The sequence below is a fragment of the Grammomys surdaster genome, unplaced genomic scaffold, assembly GCF_004785775.1.
Source record: "Grammomys surdaster isolate TR1022 unplaced genomic scaffold, NIH_TR_1.0 1036, whole genome shotgun sequence".
NCBI lineage: Eukaryota > Metazoa > Chordata > Mammalia > Rodentia > Muridae > Grammomys > Grammomys surdaster.
In genome coordinates, this window is record NW_021605455.1 from 747,222 (window position 1) to 766,119 (window position 18,898).

Genomic DNA, 18,898 nt, shown 5'->3' on the forward strand with positions numbered 1-18,898 from the left:
TGTTTGTTTTTCATTTGTTTGTTTTTTGTTTATATTTAATTTATGAGGGAACAGAAGTTTAGAAGCCCGTGTAGAACTAGCTTCTGGGCATAATCCATACTGCAGAGGGCTAGCCAGAGGAGCAGCAGAGCCCAGAAGTGTCTCTAAGTCTGACTAGAATCCTTTGGTGTGGGAGGGTACTGTGAAAACACACAGATCTTCAAGCCTCCCCTAGGTGACCTTGCTTTAGCTGGTTGACAGTTGAGGGAACGGAGCTCCTGGGAGACTGAAAGGGTCTGAAGTCTGTGTACACATATCATCCAGAGCTGGTTATGGAGACTGTGGCTACCTGCTGAACCCTGCCTATGGAGTTCTGCAAAGGCGAAAGGGTATGTGTTGTAGTGTCCTGGGTACCAGACATCAAGCAAAGGGCTATTTACAGGAAGTCACCTGAGGTCACACTCTATGGGGCAGCAAAAGAAAAGACTGTGGCTCGACCCAGGCTTCCTCCCTGGGTCGGCTTCCTAACTCTAACTTATAATAACCCTGCCTCATAGCCCTGAAAGCAAAGCTGGAAGCCTGGAAGAATAGTGTATCTTTTATTCACCTGATGTAATTGTCATCTCAGAATATTTTCAGCCTCTGCTGAGACTAACTGATGAATAAGTTCACTCTTTCAGCCTTTTCTGAGCTTCACTGGATGATCAACTCAGCTGTCCTGGCTCAAAATTCCTCTCCATGCTGACTGATTCAAACCAGCTTCTTTCAGCTTCTGACTGAATTGCTCTGCTTGGCTTCATACTAACTTTGGGAATATGTTCTAATCTTTGGCTCCTTCTCATTCTCTGGCTCATTCTGTCTTCACCTGTGTTTAGCTTGTTCTCTCTGCAACCTGTCTCTGTACAACTGTCCTCATGAGAGTTGGCTATATCTTATTCTGTCAAATCTTTCTCTGATTCATCACTTTGTCTGACACTCAGTTAGACATCACTTTGAAACATAGGTGCTTCCTTCTACAAATAAATGTTACCTTCATTGTTTGGGATTAAAGGTGTGTACTAAGGGCATGTTTGTTTCCAGCCAGAGGGATTAAAGTTGTATGCCAAGGTTGAGCCACACTGTTGGATAAATATTATTTGGGGGTTTATACCCCACCTTACATCATTTAGTTCCCAAACAAAAGACATACAACCTTTATATTTATAATAAGCCTTAGAAGCACTGGAGATGGGCAGATATCAACACTCTTTGTTATTTTGTCTACTTCCCTGTCAATAACACCCCCAAGATATCATTTTCTGTGTTCTGCCTAGGCCTAGGCAGGCTTCATGGCCAGGTGCTCAGGGTCCGAATACCCTGTGATGACTTCTTCCTTCTCTTTCCCTGTCCTCTCTCTCCTCATAGTCCCTGGTTCAGTCCCCAAGCTCAGGATCTCAAGCCTCTTCCTAGTTGCCTGCTGAAGACAGTCTCCAGAAGGATGAAGATGTAGAACTCCCAGCTCCTCCAATACCATGCCTGCCTGCGTGATGCCGTGTTTCCTATCATGATGATATTGTATTGAACCTCTGGAACTGTAAGCCAGCCTCAATTAAATATTTTCTTTTATAAAAGTTGCCATGGTTATGGTTCATAGCAATAAAACTCAAACTAAGACAGGGCCCAAACACACTTATAGGCTTGGCCCCCAGGATGACACCATTAGGGTATGGTAGAACTTTTGGGAGGGGAGACTTAGTGACAGACCTTGTGAGTTACTGGGGGTGTGTTCTCAAAGGGAGTAGGAGGTCTAAGAATTCTCAGTCTTCTTCAGTTCCTGGCCATCAGGTAAGCAATTTTGTTCTGTCACAAATGGTGTCATGATGCTGCCACAGACTTGGAATGCCTGGACACGTTAATCATGGATTAGAAATTCCAAAACTGTCAAAATGAATGTTTTGGATCTTGGGCCACATCTTGTAAGATAGTCTGTAAATAGTAGGCAATAGTTTACAAGTAAATATGGAAATGTACCCTATACCCACTACCCTCCGTATATCAACTCTTATGGCACAGCAGTGTCCTTGAGACTCCAGGAATACAGGGACTGGAGAGCTGGCTCAGCCCTCCAGTAAAGAGCCCTTTTTGCTTTTAAGGAGGATCCAGGTTTGGTTCCCAGGGCCCACATAGTGGCTTACATCTGCCTATAACTCCAATTTCAGGACATCTTTTAGCTTCTTCTGGCCTCCATACAAGCCTGTGCTGGCTGGTCGTATGTCAACACAAACTAGAGCTATCTGAAAGGAGAGAACCTCAATGGAGAGAATGCCTCCATTAGATCCAAATGTAAGGCATTTTCTTAATTAATGATTGATGGGGAGGGCCCAGCCCATTGTGAGTGGTGCCATCCCTGGGCTGGTGGCCCTGGGTTCTATAAGAAAGTAGGCTGAGCAAGCCAGGGGAAGCAAGCCAGTAAGCATCATCCCTCCATGGCCTCTGCATCAGCTCCTGCCTCCTAGTTTCTGCCCTGCTTGAGTTCCTGTCCTAACTTCCTTAGAAATGATGAACAGCAATGTGGAAGTGTAAGCTGAATAAACTATTTTTTCACCAACTTGCTTTTGGTCATGGTGTTTCATTGTAGCAACAGAAACTTTAACTAAGACAGGGCCAAACATACAAATAAAATTTGAAGGAGGAAGAGGAGGAAGAGGAGGAGGGGAAAGAAAGAAGAGGAGGAGAAAGAAGGAGAAGGAGAAGGAGAAAGAGAAGGAGCAGCAGCTCCAAGAATTGCTACCACACAAAAAGCTATTTCATTTGGCTTAATTCATTTTCCAGAAATCCATCTTTCCAAAATCCTTAAAAACTGCCACCTTTTCTCTGGACTTCTTGCTCTTGCTCTAGAGCCCAGGAACTCTCTCCTTCAGGAATCAGTCTGCATCATGGCAGTGGCTGCAGGGTTTCAGGCTGGCTTCACCAGTACCGCGTCCTTGGCCCTGGGGACTAATCTGCTCACTCCTCTGGCAGAGCAGGATGAAGATAAAATGTGTTTGGGCAGCCTGGTAGCAGAATGTGGTGCTGCCTACAACACGCCTGGTGAAAGCTAGCCCTTAGTATCTTCTAGAAGGTGAATGACACCCCCCCCCCAAAGTGGCCAGAATGTAACTAGGATTCTGCAGCCAGAAGCCTAGCTTTTCTCTGCCCCCATTTCTTCTCATTTGTATTCATTTCTGTACCCGTCTGCCTAGTGCCGAGTTCTCTCTCCCTGCACTTTTCAGGGAGACTCTTATCACTCTTAGGGCTCCAGACAGCCTAACCCTGAGGTTAGTTTCTGCCTGTGCACTGTGCAGGCTCCTCCCTAACCCTTCCTTCTTACGGAGCCCGTGGACAGAAAGCTGATTCCTGGCATCTTTCACCAGAAGAGGTTCCCACGCTCTATCCAGCATGAGAATTTCCATCCACAGGGAGTGTAGGAACAAACAAACTAAATTCAACTCTCAGCCACCAGAGGGCGCAGTGAGACGCAGGCAGGTTTAAAGCCGATTATGGAGATCACAAAAAACAACACAACACAGCAACACAAAACAAAACAACACAAAACAAAACCCTCATTCCTGAAATACCTTTTTCTGTCTGTGACCCTTCTGTCACCTTTAATCGCAGCAGAATTCTGTGATAATACAGCTCATTCCATATCATTTTAAGTGTGCCTAAGATTTAATCCCAGCCCTTACAAAACGAGCTGGCAGAATGTTCAGAAGAAACTTGCAACCTGTTCCTGGAAAACTAACAAGGGCTCCTTTATGATGAACAGGTGGTTGTTTGGCAGGAGCACAAAGCAGGACTCAGAGAAACCAAGGGCACGGTAGAGGCCACTTGGGGTTCACCTTTGGAAAACCGGGCTCTGACCCTGGCTCTGATGTTCCTCACCGTGTGTTTCTGTGAACTAATTCGACTAGTCGCTCACTGGGTACTGCTGCCTGCCAGCTTCTGCACCTGGCACACTGTAAATATTCTCTCTCATCTTTGTAATCAGCTTGCAGGATGGTTATTTCCTTCCTCATTTTAACAGAGATAAACCAGATGTTCAGAGATGTTAAGTGATGTTCAGGAAGGACCAAGAGTGGGGATGACTGAGCCATCGAACACTCTCTAGATGCGTTGACCTAGAAACAAGGTGATTTTTCAATACCTATATAGTTAAAAAAGTTTTTTAGATTTTTTTGTTTTTGTGACTGAGTGTTTTGGCTATATGTGTGTATGTGTGTCACACGTGTGTTTGGTGTTCTCAGAGGCCAGAAGACACTGTTGAATCCCTTGGAGCCGGAGTAAATAGATGATTATACACCATCATGTGGGTGCTGGGAACGAATCCCACGTCTTTTGAAAGAGTAACAAGTGCTCTTAGCAACTCAGCCATCTCTTCAGCCTCTCTCTCTCTCTCTCTCTCTCTCTCTCTCTCTCTCTCTCTCTCTCTTTCACACATACACACACACACACACACACACCACATTCTTTTGGTTCTTGGGTTTTACACATTCTTCTTAATAAACTACACACCTGAGCTGGAGAGTTGGCTCAGTGGTTAAGAGTCCTGGCTATTCTTCCAGAGGTCACAGCTTCAATGACCAGCACCTACATGGTGGCTCTGTATCAGTCACCTATATCTACAGCCATCTCTAACTCCAGGTCCAGGAGAACCCATATCCTCTTCTGGCCATCTCTGGTGCTAGGAAGACAAGTGCCATGTGGACACACATACAAGCAAACCACTCATACACATAACATAAATAAAATAAATGAATAAAGTACACACATGTCTTCCTGTTTGTTCAGTGCAGGCTAGATGTTTTAGAAATACTCTCAAATCCTCAGTGGTTTAACAAGATGACAACCTTTCTTGTTTATGTACGAGTCTGATGCAAGTCAGGTCCATGCAGCACTTAGAGCCCTGGCTTTCTTCCATGTTATGGTGCTGCCCTGTACACTGTATGGCCACAGAGACTCCAGGAGTCAACAAGGAGAGACACTTAAGAGTTTCTTATGTGCCAGGATGGGAAGCAGCAAGTATTGTTTTCCATCTGTCTGGACTAGGCTAGGTTAGCTGTGGCTTCTGAGGAAATGGACCTAGATAGTACCGTCTCCTACACAGCCTATTGTATGAGATGATAGGGGAATGCAACAATATGGTTCTCTGTCTGCTTTACCAACAGAAAGAACCTGAGAAGAACATGGAAGAAAGCAGTATCAGGGAGATTGTATATGTGGGTGTGTCTGAATGGAATTATAATGGAGCAGGAAAAAGGATTGTCTTCCAGCTGGGATTGAGGAAAAGTCAAGAGAGGCTTACTAGAGTTCCTGAACTTCACACACTTATCCTATGTTCATTCACTTCTCCACATGGCCAACACATTGTTACAATCTCCCAAACATCTTGCCACAGCAGGCGTGTGTGTGGATGTATGTTTGTATATGTGTGTGCATGTTTGTGTGTATGTGTGTATATGTTTGTGCATATGTATATGTGTGTGTATGTATGTGAATATATGTGTTTGTGTGACATTTCTAACAGTTGGCACCAAATGTGGGGCTCCCTCTCTATAACTGACGGCTTGCATCCTGGGAGGTGCACTGTGCTCCTTATATTGTGGCCCTGGCTCCAGAAATACTGGAAACTTGAAATCAAAGGTAAATTGTCAACATAGGGATAAAAGCCCAAAGTCAGCTCCGAGGCAACCAGGCAACTTCATGCAGGCACCACACCGAGAAAATCGGACTAGCTCGTCCTGTCTTGGTCGGACATATCTGAAGGATGAGAATATGGCAGAGATGTCTAAGAATTACAAGATTATTCTGAAAGAAGGAAACATAAAGTTCAGGGTGTCATCTTCTATCCGCCAGAAGGGTGAAGGCGAACCTGGACAAACAGGTTCCCTGGGTCTTGGTCCAGCTGGGAAAGCCAGAGTGTTACAGCTATTAGAAGAGAAGCAAGGAGGTTTGAGCAGCCTGCACAGGGCAGGTAGCTGAGGTCCTGCTACGGCAGCAGTGGCAGGGGCGGCGGCAGGTGGGTCCAAGGTCCAGCGAGGAATCCTTAGGGAGAGAGAACTCTTCCCTAAGTGTTACAGCTCAATAAAACAGCCACTCTCAGACAGTCCTCAGTGAAATAACTTGTGCATTTATTCCATGTGGACAGGGACTACTTAACCATTGAGGAGTGTGGTGGGATTTAGGGGTAGGTGTTTCCTATTGGCTCAGTTTGAGATGTCAGTGATGCGCTATTTGCAGAGAGAAGGACTCCAGGTGTTTTCCCTACTGACTGATGATCATGTTCCTCTTAGTGGGGTGTCGTGGTTACTGTTCCAGAGCAGGTAGAGGTAGGCAGGGAATGGTTCCATTCCTGCCTTTCTCAATTCTGGGATTTACGAGGTCTGAGCAAACTCAGCCTTACCAGTTCTTCTGCCTGGTGGCACCATCCACTTGTCCTACACTAGGGAGAATATAGGAAATCTCCAGTGCAAGTGTGTGTGTGTGTGTGTGTGTGTGTGTGTGTGAGAGAGAGAGAGAGAGAGTGAAAGTATCAGTGTATGCATATGTGTGAGTTTGTGTATGTGTGTGAGTGTGTGTGTGTGGCAGAGTGTGTGTGACAGAGTGAGTGTGTATGTGTGTGAGTTTGTGTATGTCAGTGAGTGCATGTGTGTATGTGTGTATGTGTGTGAGTGTGTATATATCAGTGAGTGCATGTATGTATGTATGTATGTATGTATGTATGTATGTATGTATGTATGTATCTGCTGGGGGACAATGAGTCACTACAGGGAGGACAGAGAAAGGGAGAAATGAAATGCTCTCTCAACATTCCCTCAAGAATCCATGAGTATGAGTTTTGAGGTTCTGGGAAGAGAACTTCTGACACAAGGAAAAGGATAAAGGAATTAGGACCAGAGAAAAAGATTCTCCCGGACAGCCCTTTAACCAACAGCCTGCATAGCATAGTAACAGTGAGATCCCACAAAGGGTCTTCAAAACTAGCTTAAGAGAATCAGGACATTGGCCTGAGAGCTTGACATTCAGCAGGGCCAAGAAGAGAGACCTGCAGACTCCCTGGGAAGGCTGAAGTGTTTGATGAGAACATACTTGGAAGTGGACACAGAAGAGCCTTTAGGACAGGGGATACTAACACTGAACTTTGTAACTGACAGCTGGCCAGACACAGTCAGAAAGTCAACTGAGGTAGATATGGTGGGGGAAAATTACTTTCCTGGCTAATTCTGCATGTCCCTCTGCATCCTGGTTAGGGCAAGAGGAATGGATGTCTTTTGTCATCTAAAACCACAATTACTGGGCCAACATGTAGAGACTTTGGGTTCCTTGTGTTCTTTTCTTTCTGCCTTTTCTTGTTTACAAAAAAGCATTCCTCCACTCAAGGTCATTGATAATGTGCCAAGGCTCTTCCTAAAATGTAAAGTTCTTACTCTTAGGCTCAATGAGACCCCAGGAAAGGAAAAAAAAGAGGGTGATGATGGTGGTGGTGGTGACGGTGGTGGTGATGGTGGTAGTGGCTGTATGAAAGACCAAGCCAAGAGGTTTGCTTGAAGCTTCAAACAGGAAAAAATTCTTCACAGTTAAAAAGTATGTGTAAGCTGGGCGGTGGTGGCACACGCCTTTAATCCCAGCACTTGGGAGGCAGAGGCAGGCGGATTTCTGAGTTCGAGGCCAGCCTGGTCTACAGAGTGAGTTCCAGGACAGCCAGGACTACACAGAGAAACCCTGTCTCGAAAAACAACAACAACAACAACAAAATGTATGTGTAAGGTAATCTTAATTTGCTACGTTGTGCCATGTATGTAGTTGCACTGTGGGTAGTTTTAAAATTTTCCACCTTTTCCCCAGGGTTGGCCCCACTATTGTCCCACCCAGCTTCTCTTTTGTACTACCCACCTTTGGTCCAGGAGGTGACATCTCTACCAGCCTCTTCCTGAGACCCTTGAATCTGTGGATAAAAGACACACACACACAGAGCTAATTCCTTTACAACTTGCCTTCTTGGCACAATTGTTGGGCACAGATAATCTCCCTCCTGGAAAAGCATGCCCTTACTAATTTATTATCTCTGTCCTTTCACTTGCCCTAAACTTAGTGGCTAGTCCCACCTAGCCCCTGTCAAACATGCTTGGCAGCCTGCCTGTAGTGGAGGCCACAGGCCCAGCTCCCACGAGACCTCACATGATTGCTGTGTTCTTCTTCCTCCAAAACATGGCCCAAAAGAGCCCCTCTTCTTCCCTGTGTCTTCCTTTTCTTCCTGGGACCCAGGAGTCTGCCTGCACCTTCCGCCCAGCAATTGGCCCCGGTCTTCTTCGCTGACAAATTAAGAACCAATGGGGAATAGGAAATTAACCTTAGAACCTCCCCTTCCGTAGTTGGGATTCAGCACTTGTTTAGTGAAGAGGCACGAGTATCTCAATCGATGCAGAAGAGGCTTTTGACAAAATCCAATGGGCCTTCATGATAGAAGGCCAAGATAGACCAGGACTGGAGGGGACAAATCTCCCAGCAATAAAGGCAAAGGGCAAACCCACCCTGCTAAGCAGAGAAAATCACGGGGCAATATCATCAAAATCAAGACTGAGACAAGGCCATCCTCCTTTCCAACATCATGCTCCAAGCACTAGATAGATGAAGAGAAGGCAAGTAAAGGGTTACACATAGGAAAAAAGAGGTAAAAACATCTCTGCAGGAATAAGAAAGAAACAGTGAGAGGTTAATAGAAGAAATCACTGAGAAGGACGTAAGTATGAGATTACATTTTTGGTGAAAAGAGTTAAAATAAAAGAATATTTTGGACAAGGATGGGTTTTGTATGATAAAATAAGATTTTGTCCTAAGAATGAAAAACAAAAAATAAGGACTAAGCCATGACGCCTGACTTTCAAGTAACAGCAGGTTGCTTTTATAAGGTTTTAGCTGAGTCACTGTAGAGGGGTTTTGGAGGCTGACACTTAAGGGTAATGCTGTGTGATGAGAAAAGGTCACGAGAATTCCCAATGCTCTGCAGATGTACTCACAGCAGCGTTAGGTGAGGGACCAGGAGTGGAAGTCAGGATAATTGTAATTTTGTTAATTTTTGTTGGGCTTTAACCACTTGGGGAAACTGAGTCACAACAATAACAAAGATATTTTTTTTTTTGCTGTCAATAAGAAATTTACTTATTTTTTAAAAATCCAAATGCTGGCATTGTCCAGAAAATTTTAACAGGTTTATTTATAATTGTTATAAAGTTGAACTGTTGAAATGTGTTCACTGAAACTTTTGCTTGCATTAATGCTTTACATCTTGCATTTATATTAAAAACTCACACACAAATGAACGTGGAGAAACTGCCAATACCTGATTCTGTCCCCTATGTTTCCACTCGCAATCATATACTTAGGTACCTTTGACTCCATGGAAAAAATATGTAACATTCAGAACTACTGATGACAGGAAGAAGAGGAAAAAAATTTTTTTTGAGAATGAAATGTTTCCCCTCATAGTGGACTCTTAAGCACGCTCTCCGCGTATGCGGCGAGCTAGCTGGATATCTTTTGGCATAATTGTTACACGTTTGGCATGGATAGCACACAGGTTGGTATCTTCAAAAAGGCCAACCAGATAGGCCTCACTTGCCTCCTGCAAAGCACCAATAGCTGCACTCTGGAAATGCAGATCTGTCTTGAAGTCCTGAGCAATTTCTCGGACCAGACGTTGAAAGGGGAGCTTGCGAATCAGAAGTTCACTGGACTTCTGATAGCGCCTGATTTCACGGAGTGCCACAGTACCAGGCCTGTAACGATGAGGTTTCTTCACTCCTCCAGTAGAGGGCGCACTCTTGCGAGCGGCTTTTGTAGCCAGTTGTTTCCTGGGTGCTTTACCACCGGTGGATTTGCGAGTAGTCTGCTTTGTACGAGCCATGGGTATGGGCACCTTCTTACCCCCCTTCTCCTTTGGCTGGAGCTCGGCAAGTGAGAGGTGGCGCTGGCGTTAGAGAGCGGCGGCGGCACGGCGAAGGCTGCGAACACCAATTTATTATTTTTTAAAAGATTATATATATATAAGTGGGGTCAGGGGTTAAGGGAGACAACCCTCCAGGAGAGCAATGGGATTCCTCTGATTAGACATCTGGCTTCTTGATTCAGAGAGGCTGCAGAGTCTCTAGAGGTTGGGTCCTAACCAGTGTACATCCTGCAGGGAGGGGTGTCACTGGGGATATATGATGTCATATTTAAAAGCTCCCATTGCGTGGGGGTGTCTCTGCCATTGCTCGGGAGGTGTATGGGAAATGGATGATCCACTAAAAGGTAAACAAAAAGATGAGAAGACAAAGCTCCGATAGAAGTCTTCTGGGCTGAGAGTTTTCTAAAGCGCCTAGGAGAAGTGGACATGTTTACTGGCGGTAGCAGACTACCCCTCTGAGGGCAGAGACCTTCCCTATCCCCACTATCTTGCTAAAAGCATGGTTGAGATGACCTTAGACTGAGTTGCATCACAATTTGACCTTGTTAAATACATATATTTCAGAAATTATGTGCTAGGTCTCTCCTTCACTTTGCTTTTTCTAAGGTTAGAGAGTCTTCTTGATCTGGCCCAGACACTAGAATTCCCAGCTCATCCTTTCCAGCCTGGTGACCAAATGCTAATCCAAAAGGGAAGAGGACAACCCAGAATTGACCTGGACGGACCTGTTTTGGGTGCTGTTAACCACTGACAGGGTGGTTTAGATGAGTGAAGGAGGGCAGACACATTACACACAAACAGAAACCCTGGTGGCAGTGTCTGGGGAAAAGAATGGCCTTACCACAAGTCCACCCTTTGAAGTTAAAACTCAGAAAGAATCATTGTTCATAGTCTGTTCATTATGGGGAAAGATCACGAGGAACTCAATGAGAAACCCCTGTACTGACTCTTCAGTTTGCCTTATGTCTAGTCCTACCCCATGGATGCTTAAAACACACAAGAGTCCTAGGCATGGCAATGAGGAGGCAAGGGAAGTAAAAACTGTAGGTTTAAGATAGACTATGGAGGTGGAAACCAGATGTGAGGAAATGAATGCACAATTGAAGCAGAAGAAATACTGTCAGCGTATTAGACTACTTGTATACCCTGATGGACTTGCTTTCTTTGTAGATGGCATAACATCTGGGCCTCTAGAGAATAAGATTACAATGTGACCACACCCATCCATTCAATCTCCCTTAGGACTGACAAGATGCTAAGAGTTATTTTCAGACGGGAAGTCTGTACTGTAGTGCACAGTCCTGGTCTAGAGTCTAAGGGCTGCTGAGACTCTTCCACTGAGGAATGCCACATCCTTATGCACCGCACATACCACTAGCACCGTTGGTTCTGTAGGTCACGTGGCCAAAGTAACACAGAGTGTACTGGAATCACAATTTAGATTTGCTTCTCAAACTGATGGTTTTCTGGGGGGTAACTCTGAACTAGAGAAGAAACTCATACTAGGTTACCTTCAAAATCCAAATGCTTTCTTTGGTTGATTTGTTCCTGGAACAGGGATTTTATGTCTCCATGCTTACTAATATCTGACTGCAGCTATCAGTCTCTGTTCTAACGTCATTCATTGCTATGATAAAACACTGTGACCAAAAACAATTTGGGAGAGAAAAGGTTTTATTTGGCTTACACTTACAGATCACAATCTATCATTGAGGGAAGTTGTCTGTGGGCAACTCATATTCAGCTAGCTTTCTTACACAGCCCAGGACTACCTACCTAGGGAGTGGTGCTGCCAACAGTGGGCTAGGCCTTCCTGTATCAATTAACAGTTAAGATAATCTTCCATAGACATGCCCACAGGCTGATCTGATCTAGGCAATCCTTCAGGTGATACCCTCTTCTCAGATGACTTTAGAATCTGTTAAATTGACCATTAGAGCTAATTAGGGCAGTCTGAAAGATGAAAGGGCTCAGAAGGTTAGATAGTGTTGAGAAATACAAGTGTCATAGTGTGAAGTTTGCTACAGGTGAGATCATGGTGTACTCTCAGGGAAGTAGAGTCTAGCCTCCTCTGGCAAAGGTGACATACATCTTTTAAAAAGGGTATTTATAGGGATTTGAGGGTTTTAGATTCTCAAGTTCATTTACCTCAATGTCTCCATCTCAAGTCGCAGAGTTTCCTGTTACAATTCTGACTTGGTGTAGATTATTTTCAGCATTATGTGGCATCTTCATGGCTGACCTGGGAACCTGGGAATTTGATCTAAGATCTGATTTTCAGTGTAATCTTCCTTGAAGTGACAGAAAAATAAAATCTATTTTAGTATTTCTGTAGAGATAATCTGTCTTTTAGAATCTTAAGTCTTTCCCCCCCTTCTTTTCTTTTTGTTTCCTTTCTTTTATGTTTGAGACGGTTTATCTGAGTATCTTTGGCTATCCTGGAACTTGCTCTGTAAACCTGGCTGGCCTTGAACTCACAGAGATCGACCTGTCTCTGCCTCCTGAGTGCTGGAATTAAAGGTGTGAGTCAGCACCACCTGGCTTGACCCTGCTATTTCTTTCCTGCTTTTAATGTTGTCATAAATCATTACCCAAGTCTAAAATCTTTGTAACTAACATTATCTCTGTACCGGTTGAAGCCATACTGCTGATACATTGACCCCCCCCCCCCCCCCGCCCTCCAATCTGTTCTTCACTCCCGTCAACGTAAAAAATTTTTTCAGGTAAGTTCTTACTGTGTCTTAATCGCTCCTCTACTGCTAAGAATAGACACCATGACCAAGGCACCTCTCATAAAAGAAAGCATTTAACTGGCAGGCTTGCTTACAATTTCAGATGTTTCATCCATTATCATGATGGCAGGGAGCATAGTGGTCAGCAGGCAGGTGCTGGAGCAGTAGCTGAGAGCAATCTCATGATTCATAGGCAGAGGAAGAGACTCTGGGCTTGGTATAGGCTTTTGAAACCTCAAAGCTGAGCCCCAGTGACATACTTCCTTCAACAAGGCCACACTTCCTAATCCTTCTAATCCTTTCAAATAGTGTCAATTCTTGATGACAAAGAATTCAAATATCAGTGCCTATGGTACCCATTCTTATTCAAGCCAGCACATACTATGTAGTCCTGCTGGCCTGGAGCTTACTATGTAGACCAGGCTGGCCTTGAATGCACAGAGATCTTCCTTCTGAGTAAAGTTAGGAAAGGTGTATGCCACTGTGCCTGGAGTACTTAGGACTTTAAGAAAAGTGGGATGTTCGGCTTCTTAGTTCTACCCAAAAGTCATTCTAGGACAACTGTTTAGATTAGTGTGCTGGTCTTTACATGTTCAAAGTGTAAGGACAGGCATATGGGGGTCAAGAAAAACGGGAAGAGAGATGAAGAAATATTGAGACAATGAAGTCTGCCACCATTACTTGACACTATGTCATGAAGAGGTGTGTACATCAGCTGCTACACATGCTCCAGCTGCCCACTCATTCCCAGTCCTCTGAGTAGTTCACAGAACATGAGTATTTGATAGAACAGGACTTGAGCCTTTTATTACACAGCCCTCTCTCATCTTCCATCTATAAGTGGAAGGTGACACCCTTAATGCTATATTAACTGGCTCCATGGTTACTGCTCAGAAAGCCCCATGCCATGAACTGAGTGTAGTATTCTAGCTAAGCCTGGAAGTGGAGAATGCTTCAGTGTGGTACACAGGATACATTTGCCATGGGGGGGGGGTCTGGGTTTATCCTGGAATCTTGCCATCATGGGGAGGTTATTACCAGAATTGATGGCAGGATTCATAAGACAGGAACTCAGAAAATCAGGGATGGTAGTCTAAGGAGGTATAAACTGTGTCTAAAAGCTATGATTAATGACAATATGAACAAATTAAGGTTATATTACTCAATAAGTGTTACCTTTGAGACAATTTAGTTAGATGCACCATTTGCTCCATAAGGGATCTACATGTTATAAATTAAAACTTAAGATTGGATTGTCCACGAGGGCAACCAGGTGTGCCTAACTTCACATAGTTGCTCTGGTGCTGAAAACATTAAAAAAAAAAACAATGTGTGTCCTGAGGGGCCTTCTGTGGAGTGTGGATCTCTGTGGTCAATAATCCTCTAATTATCAGTTAACAAGGATCTAGTTTCAACATAATAGACTTTCTTAAAGGTCCATGCTACCCAATGTTGCAGCCTGATCTTAAAAATCAAATTCATTGTTTGTCCAGGCCAGATGGAATTTCTACTAGGAATAAAGTCATGACTTCCTGATTCATTTTAACCTCACTGAGGAGCTTGCCTTTGTCTCCTGAGATGTCTCTTGGCTTGCACTTCTGGGGTGAGGTTTGTGGAAGTCTTTAGGCCAGGAAAGAGTTATCAGTGGAGGAAAAGCAGTTGACACCTGATGCAAAGAGCCCTGCTTTCTGCCTTGGACAAGCTGCCAAATGAATTTGCCGTCTCCCAAGTGCTTTTTTCTTTAACCTGGAAGTGTGCATTTCTGACTCTCACCTGCTGGAATAATCCTGGCATCAGAGTGTCTGTTCCAAAGGCTTTTATTATGGTTAAATCTCCATTGTCAGCCTTAATGGATCGAGAGATAGCTAGGAAATTAGTTAAGCATCCAATGGTGTCTGTGAAGATGTTCCAGAGACAAATAGCATATGAGTCAGCAAAGCAAGGAAGACTTACCTTCACTGTAAACCTAAGAGACGGAGGCCCTGATGGGACAAAAGTGGGAGAAGAGGGGAGCCTTCTAGGTGCACAGGTGGAATTCCTCCTTAGTGAGTGTGTCTGTTGCTGCTGCCATCTCTGATGGACACCAGGCTCCAGGAGCTTCAGCTTTTAATATAGACTCAGAACAGTGACTCTGCAGGGATCGTCCAGGCCTTGGCCTTGGACTGCATGATTGGTCCTTTTTGTTCAGAGGCATCCAAATCATCAAATCTAGCAGCTACTGGTTTCTCCAGCTCTCCTGCACTCAAGCATTCAGACAGCCACTGGGAGACCATCAAAGGACCATGTAAGCCAATCTAGTAAGTAAGGCTGTACACGTATGTTTCACATTAGAATTGATTTTGTTCTTATAGGGAACTCTGACTAACACAGCCCTCAAACTCGGCAGTGCATCAGAATAAGCCTGGAAGCCCTAAAGAATACAAGCACCCAAGACTACCCTCCCTGAATCAGAGTCTGCAAGAATGAAAATCATCTTTAATTTTGACAACCCTCAGCATAATTCTGCTGGACGCTCATTATGAGACAGTGTTTTATAATATGTATCATTAAGCTTTGTCAATCTTATGAGATTACTGTCTAGATTTGAACTTAATGTCTCCTTGGTAAGGGTAGAATTCTGATTTGATACTGTATGTATGTATGTATGTGTGTGTGTGTGTATGTATGTATGTATGTGTGTGTGTATGTGTGTGTGTGTGTATGTATGTATGTGTGTGTATGTATGTATGTGTGTATGTATGTATGTATGTGTGTGTGTGTATGTATGTATGTATGTATGTATGTCTATCTGTCAACCTTCCATTTTTCTTTCCTGTTAGAGATATTTTAGATGTCTTCTAGAGAAAGTGGCTGCAACAGAATTACTTGAGCCTTAATTGTGTTGGGTTCTGCAAGTTAATGAATTGTGCCGTTATGGGATTTCCTCAGTGGCAGAGACTATCTCTTTACATGGTTGTGCCTTTAGCTTAGTGTCATTCTTTCTATTTAAGTGGACTGAAAATCCTGTCCCTTATCTGTTCCATCATGAGATTGAAACAGTGTGCTGGAAGGCAGGCCAAAGCCCATTGTTCTGGAATGTGGCCCTTTAAGAAGCATTAATCTCTCTTTGGTGTCTGGAAGTTGAGTGGTAAATAAGAAGTCTGTGAGAGGAACTGCAGTGGAAGCTACGGGCAGGCTAAATGACTAGAGTTAAGAGAAATGCAATTAGAGTGGGGTGTTCTTCTTGTTCTTGTTTTTGTTGTTCTTGTTGTTGTTGTTCTTCTTCTTTCTTGTTCTCCTCCTCCTCCTCTTCCTCCTCCTCTTCCTCCTCCTCTTCCTCCTCCTCCTCCTCTTCCTCCTTTTCCTCCTCCTCCTCTTCTTCTTTCTTCTCTTCCTCCTCCTCCTCTCCCTTCTCCTCCTCCTCCTCTTTTCCTCCTCCTCCTCCTCCTCCTCCTCCTCCTCCTCCTCCTCCTCCTCCTTCCAAATGTGTTCCATCTCAGTGCTACAGATCTTGTAAGGGTGAGCAGTGTCCACACTGTCCTCTTTCACTGCATGGGTTTGGTCTGACCTTGCACTTGAAGATGGAGGACAAAGAGCACATTGTACAAACGGGAGATGAACTGGAATCCAGGAACTGAGTAATTACCTGGTCCAGAGGAGTTTGGAAATTCCTTTGAAGATAAAGGTCTCTCCTTGGCTAACTAGGCCTACTTCTGGAACGGGCTAGTTCTATGGCAGGCCTGTAGGAAACTACATTTGCTAATAAGTGAGGAATCACCTTGATGCATAAGTCCACCGGACCCTTTAGACTCTTATCTCAGCAGCTTTGCTAAGAAATCCAGCTGGCACAGCCATAGAGGCCTGGGTTGGGACAGGATTGTCCCTCTGGATGTTATGCTCTGGATGCTACTCCATCAGGAACACCTCTTTTTAGGGGCAGTGTCTTAGTTAGGGTTTCTATTGCTGAAACAAAACACCAGTAACCAAAAAGCAGGTTGGAGATGAAAGGGTTATTTGGCTTACACTTCCATATTGCTGTTCATGATAGAAGGAAGTCAGAACAGGAACTCACACAGGGTAGGAACCTGGAGGCAGGAGTTGGTGCAGAGGCCATGGAGGGTGCTGAGTGCTGGCTTGCTCTTCATGACTTGCTCAGTCTGCTTTCTCACAGAACCTGGGGCCACCAGCCCAAGGATGGCATCACCCACAATGGGCTGGGCCCTCCCCGACTGATCACTAATTAAGAAAATGCCCCACAGCTGGATCTCGTGGAGGCCTTTTCTCCATTGAGGCTCCTTTCTTTCAGATAACCTAGTTTGTATGTCAGGTTGACACAAGACTAGCCAGCACAGATAGTTTCATCTTTGTCAGTCAGAGGGGCCTTGTGGAAGCCACAGGGAACCATGGCTTACTGTATTCTCATAGGTTGGAATATGGCTATTCATCTCTCTAGGGTTTTGTTATTCTGAGCTGATGGCCCTTGGATCTCCTCATGTACCAGTGTCTGTGAGACATAGTGAAAGCTGCATTTAGAGAGAGATTTATAGCACTAAGTTCATATGTTATAAGACACTAAAATCAATAATCTAAGTGTGCACCATAAGAAACCAGGAAAAGAAAAGAAATTTTAATCTAAAATAAGCAGAAGAAAACAATTAGTAAGAATTAGTGTAAAAAGCAAGGAAATGGAAAGCTAGGTATCAACAGAGAACATCAACAAACTCAAACCCTGGCTCTAAAGTTAAGTCTCTACCTAGATCGTTAGAAAGGAGAGGAGACACACTACTAATATTAGATACGGAACTGGGAGCACCAGTACAGACTCCAAGGACATTAAAAATGTAATAAAAGCATAAAAAAATTTCTGCTCCCCCAATTTATAATCTAACTGAAACAGAGCACTTTCCTGAAAGATGAAATGTACAAAGACGTACAAGGAGCAGATAATTGAATAGGCAGGAAACGTATTTAAGAAGTGGAAGCAGTAAATGGCAAGCTTTGCAGGAGAAAACAAATGGCTTATAGAGTTTACAACTGAATTTTGCCAAACATTTAATTTTTATGTAATCTTCCTTGCTTCTTTTTATTATCGGTATTATTTGTAATCTAGGATCCTTGCTTTAAAGTCTGCATCTTTCCTTTCATCCTGGAACATTGTAGTCTCTTCTGTTTGCTTTATGTTCTGAGCGATCTCTGCTATCCCTAGAGGAGGACTCTGGACTGGACCAGCCTTGAATGGCAGTTTCAGAAGTGCCATATGCCTAAGAGCCTGAAGTATCTCAATTTTGGAAGTCTAAGTTGGATAAACCAGGGACTCCATGGGCAATGTTCCTGTAGTCTGGGCACTGAGGAAAGATGGGTGTAGACAGGAGGGAAAGAAGTAAGCTGTGACGTGCACCTCAACCGTGACGTGCACCCCAACCTCACTACACTCTCACTCTGCCAAACCCACTGGCTCACTCTCTTAGTCCACACAGACAGTTGTCAGTGTGTGCCAGGCAGAGCCTTCTCCTCCACACCCAGAACTCAGCCTTGTCCTACCTGTTCTCACATCCTAATCTCCTCCCTGGATGCTGAGAACAGGACTGGGAACACCACTTCCTGATCTTTGTGTTTCTAGGATCCTACACAGAACTTGGCACTTAGTAGGTACCTAAAATGTCTTGTTGCATGTATGTCGAAAGACTCCATAATGCTGCCTATTGAGCAAGCAGCAGATGTGCTCGCTGTGGCCAAGCCTCCTTTGGCTCTTTAGAGAAAGAGAGCAGCATCCTCCTCTGTCACTCATGGTCCCCACTATGGCCTTACTACTGTGACTTCTTTGACAATGTATTTTCTTAGTTTTGTTTTGTTTTGTATTTTTACTATGGAGTCCAGTGGTCCTTGAACTCATGATCCTCCAGCCATAGGTTGGTACTGTAGGCATGTGCCACCACACCTGAATGACAGCATCTTTACATCTCCAAATTAATGTCTTGAGATTAGGGATGGCATTTTCTACTTTAACTTGCACCATCCCTAGCCCATCAGCCCCTGCTGGGAACTCACAGCCTAGGTGTGAATTTCTTGTTAAATGGATCAATGTGTCTTCTGCTTCTCCAGTTGTCATTTACTCTTCTGGTTTTTAGAGACAATGTGTTTGGATTTATTATTTCATAGCAAGTGGATCACCATGTGTCTTTCTTAGGGTTTCTCTTGCTGTGATGAGACCTCAGGACCAAAGCAACTTGGGGAAGAAAGGGTT

The 18,898-nt window shown here is 44.2% G+C and overlaps 1 protein-coding gene across 1 annotated transcript; it reads right to left on the bottom strand.

The window, feature by feature from the left end:
* Positions 1-9,465: 9,465 nt before the first annotated feature.
* On the bottom strand, positions 9,466-9,907 carry LOC114634611 (histone H3.3-like). Its single transcript, XM_028783197.1, has one exon. The coding sequence runs from the start codon at positions 9,899-9,901 to the stop codon at positions 9,491-9,493; it is 411 nt and encodes a 136-aa protein (XP_028639030.1). The 5' UTR covers positions 9,902-9,907; the 3' UTR covers positions 9,466-9,490.
* Between the last annotated feature and the right edge of the window lie 8,991 nt (positions 9,908-18,898).

Excerpts from the sequence above, each read along its gene's own strand:
- LOC114634611 (XM_028783197.1), bottom strand. The coding sequence starts at position 9,901 with ATGGCTCGTACAAAGCAGACTACTCGCAAATCCACCGGTGGTAAAGCA.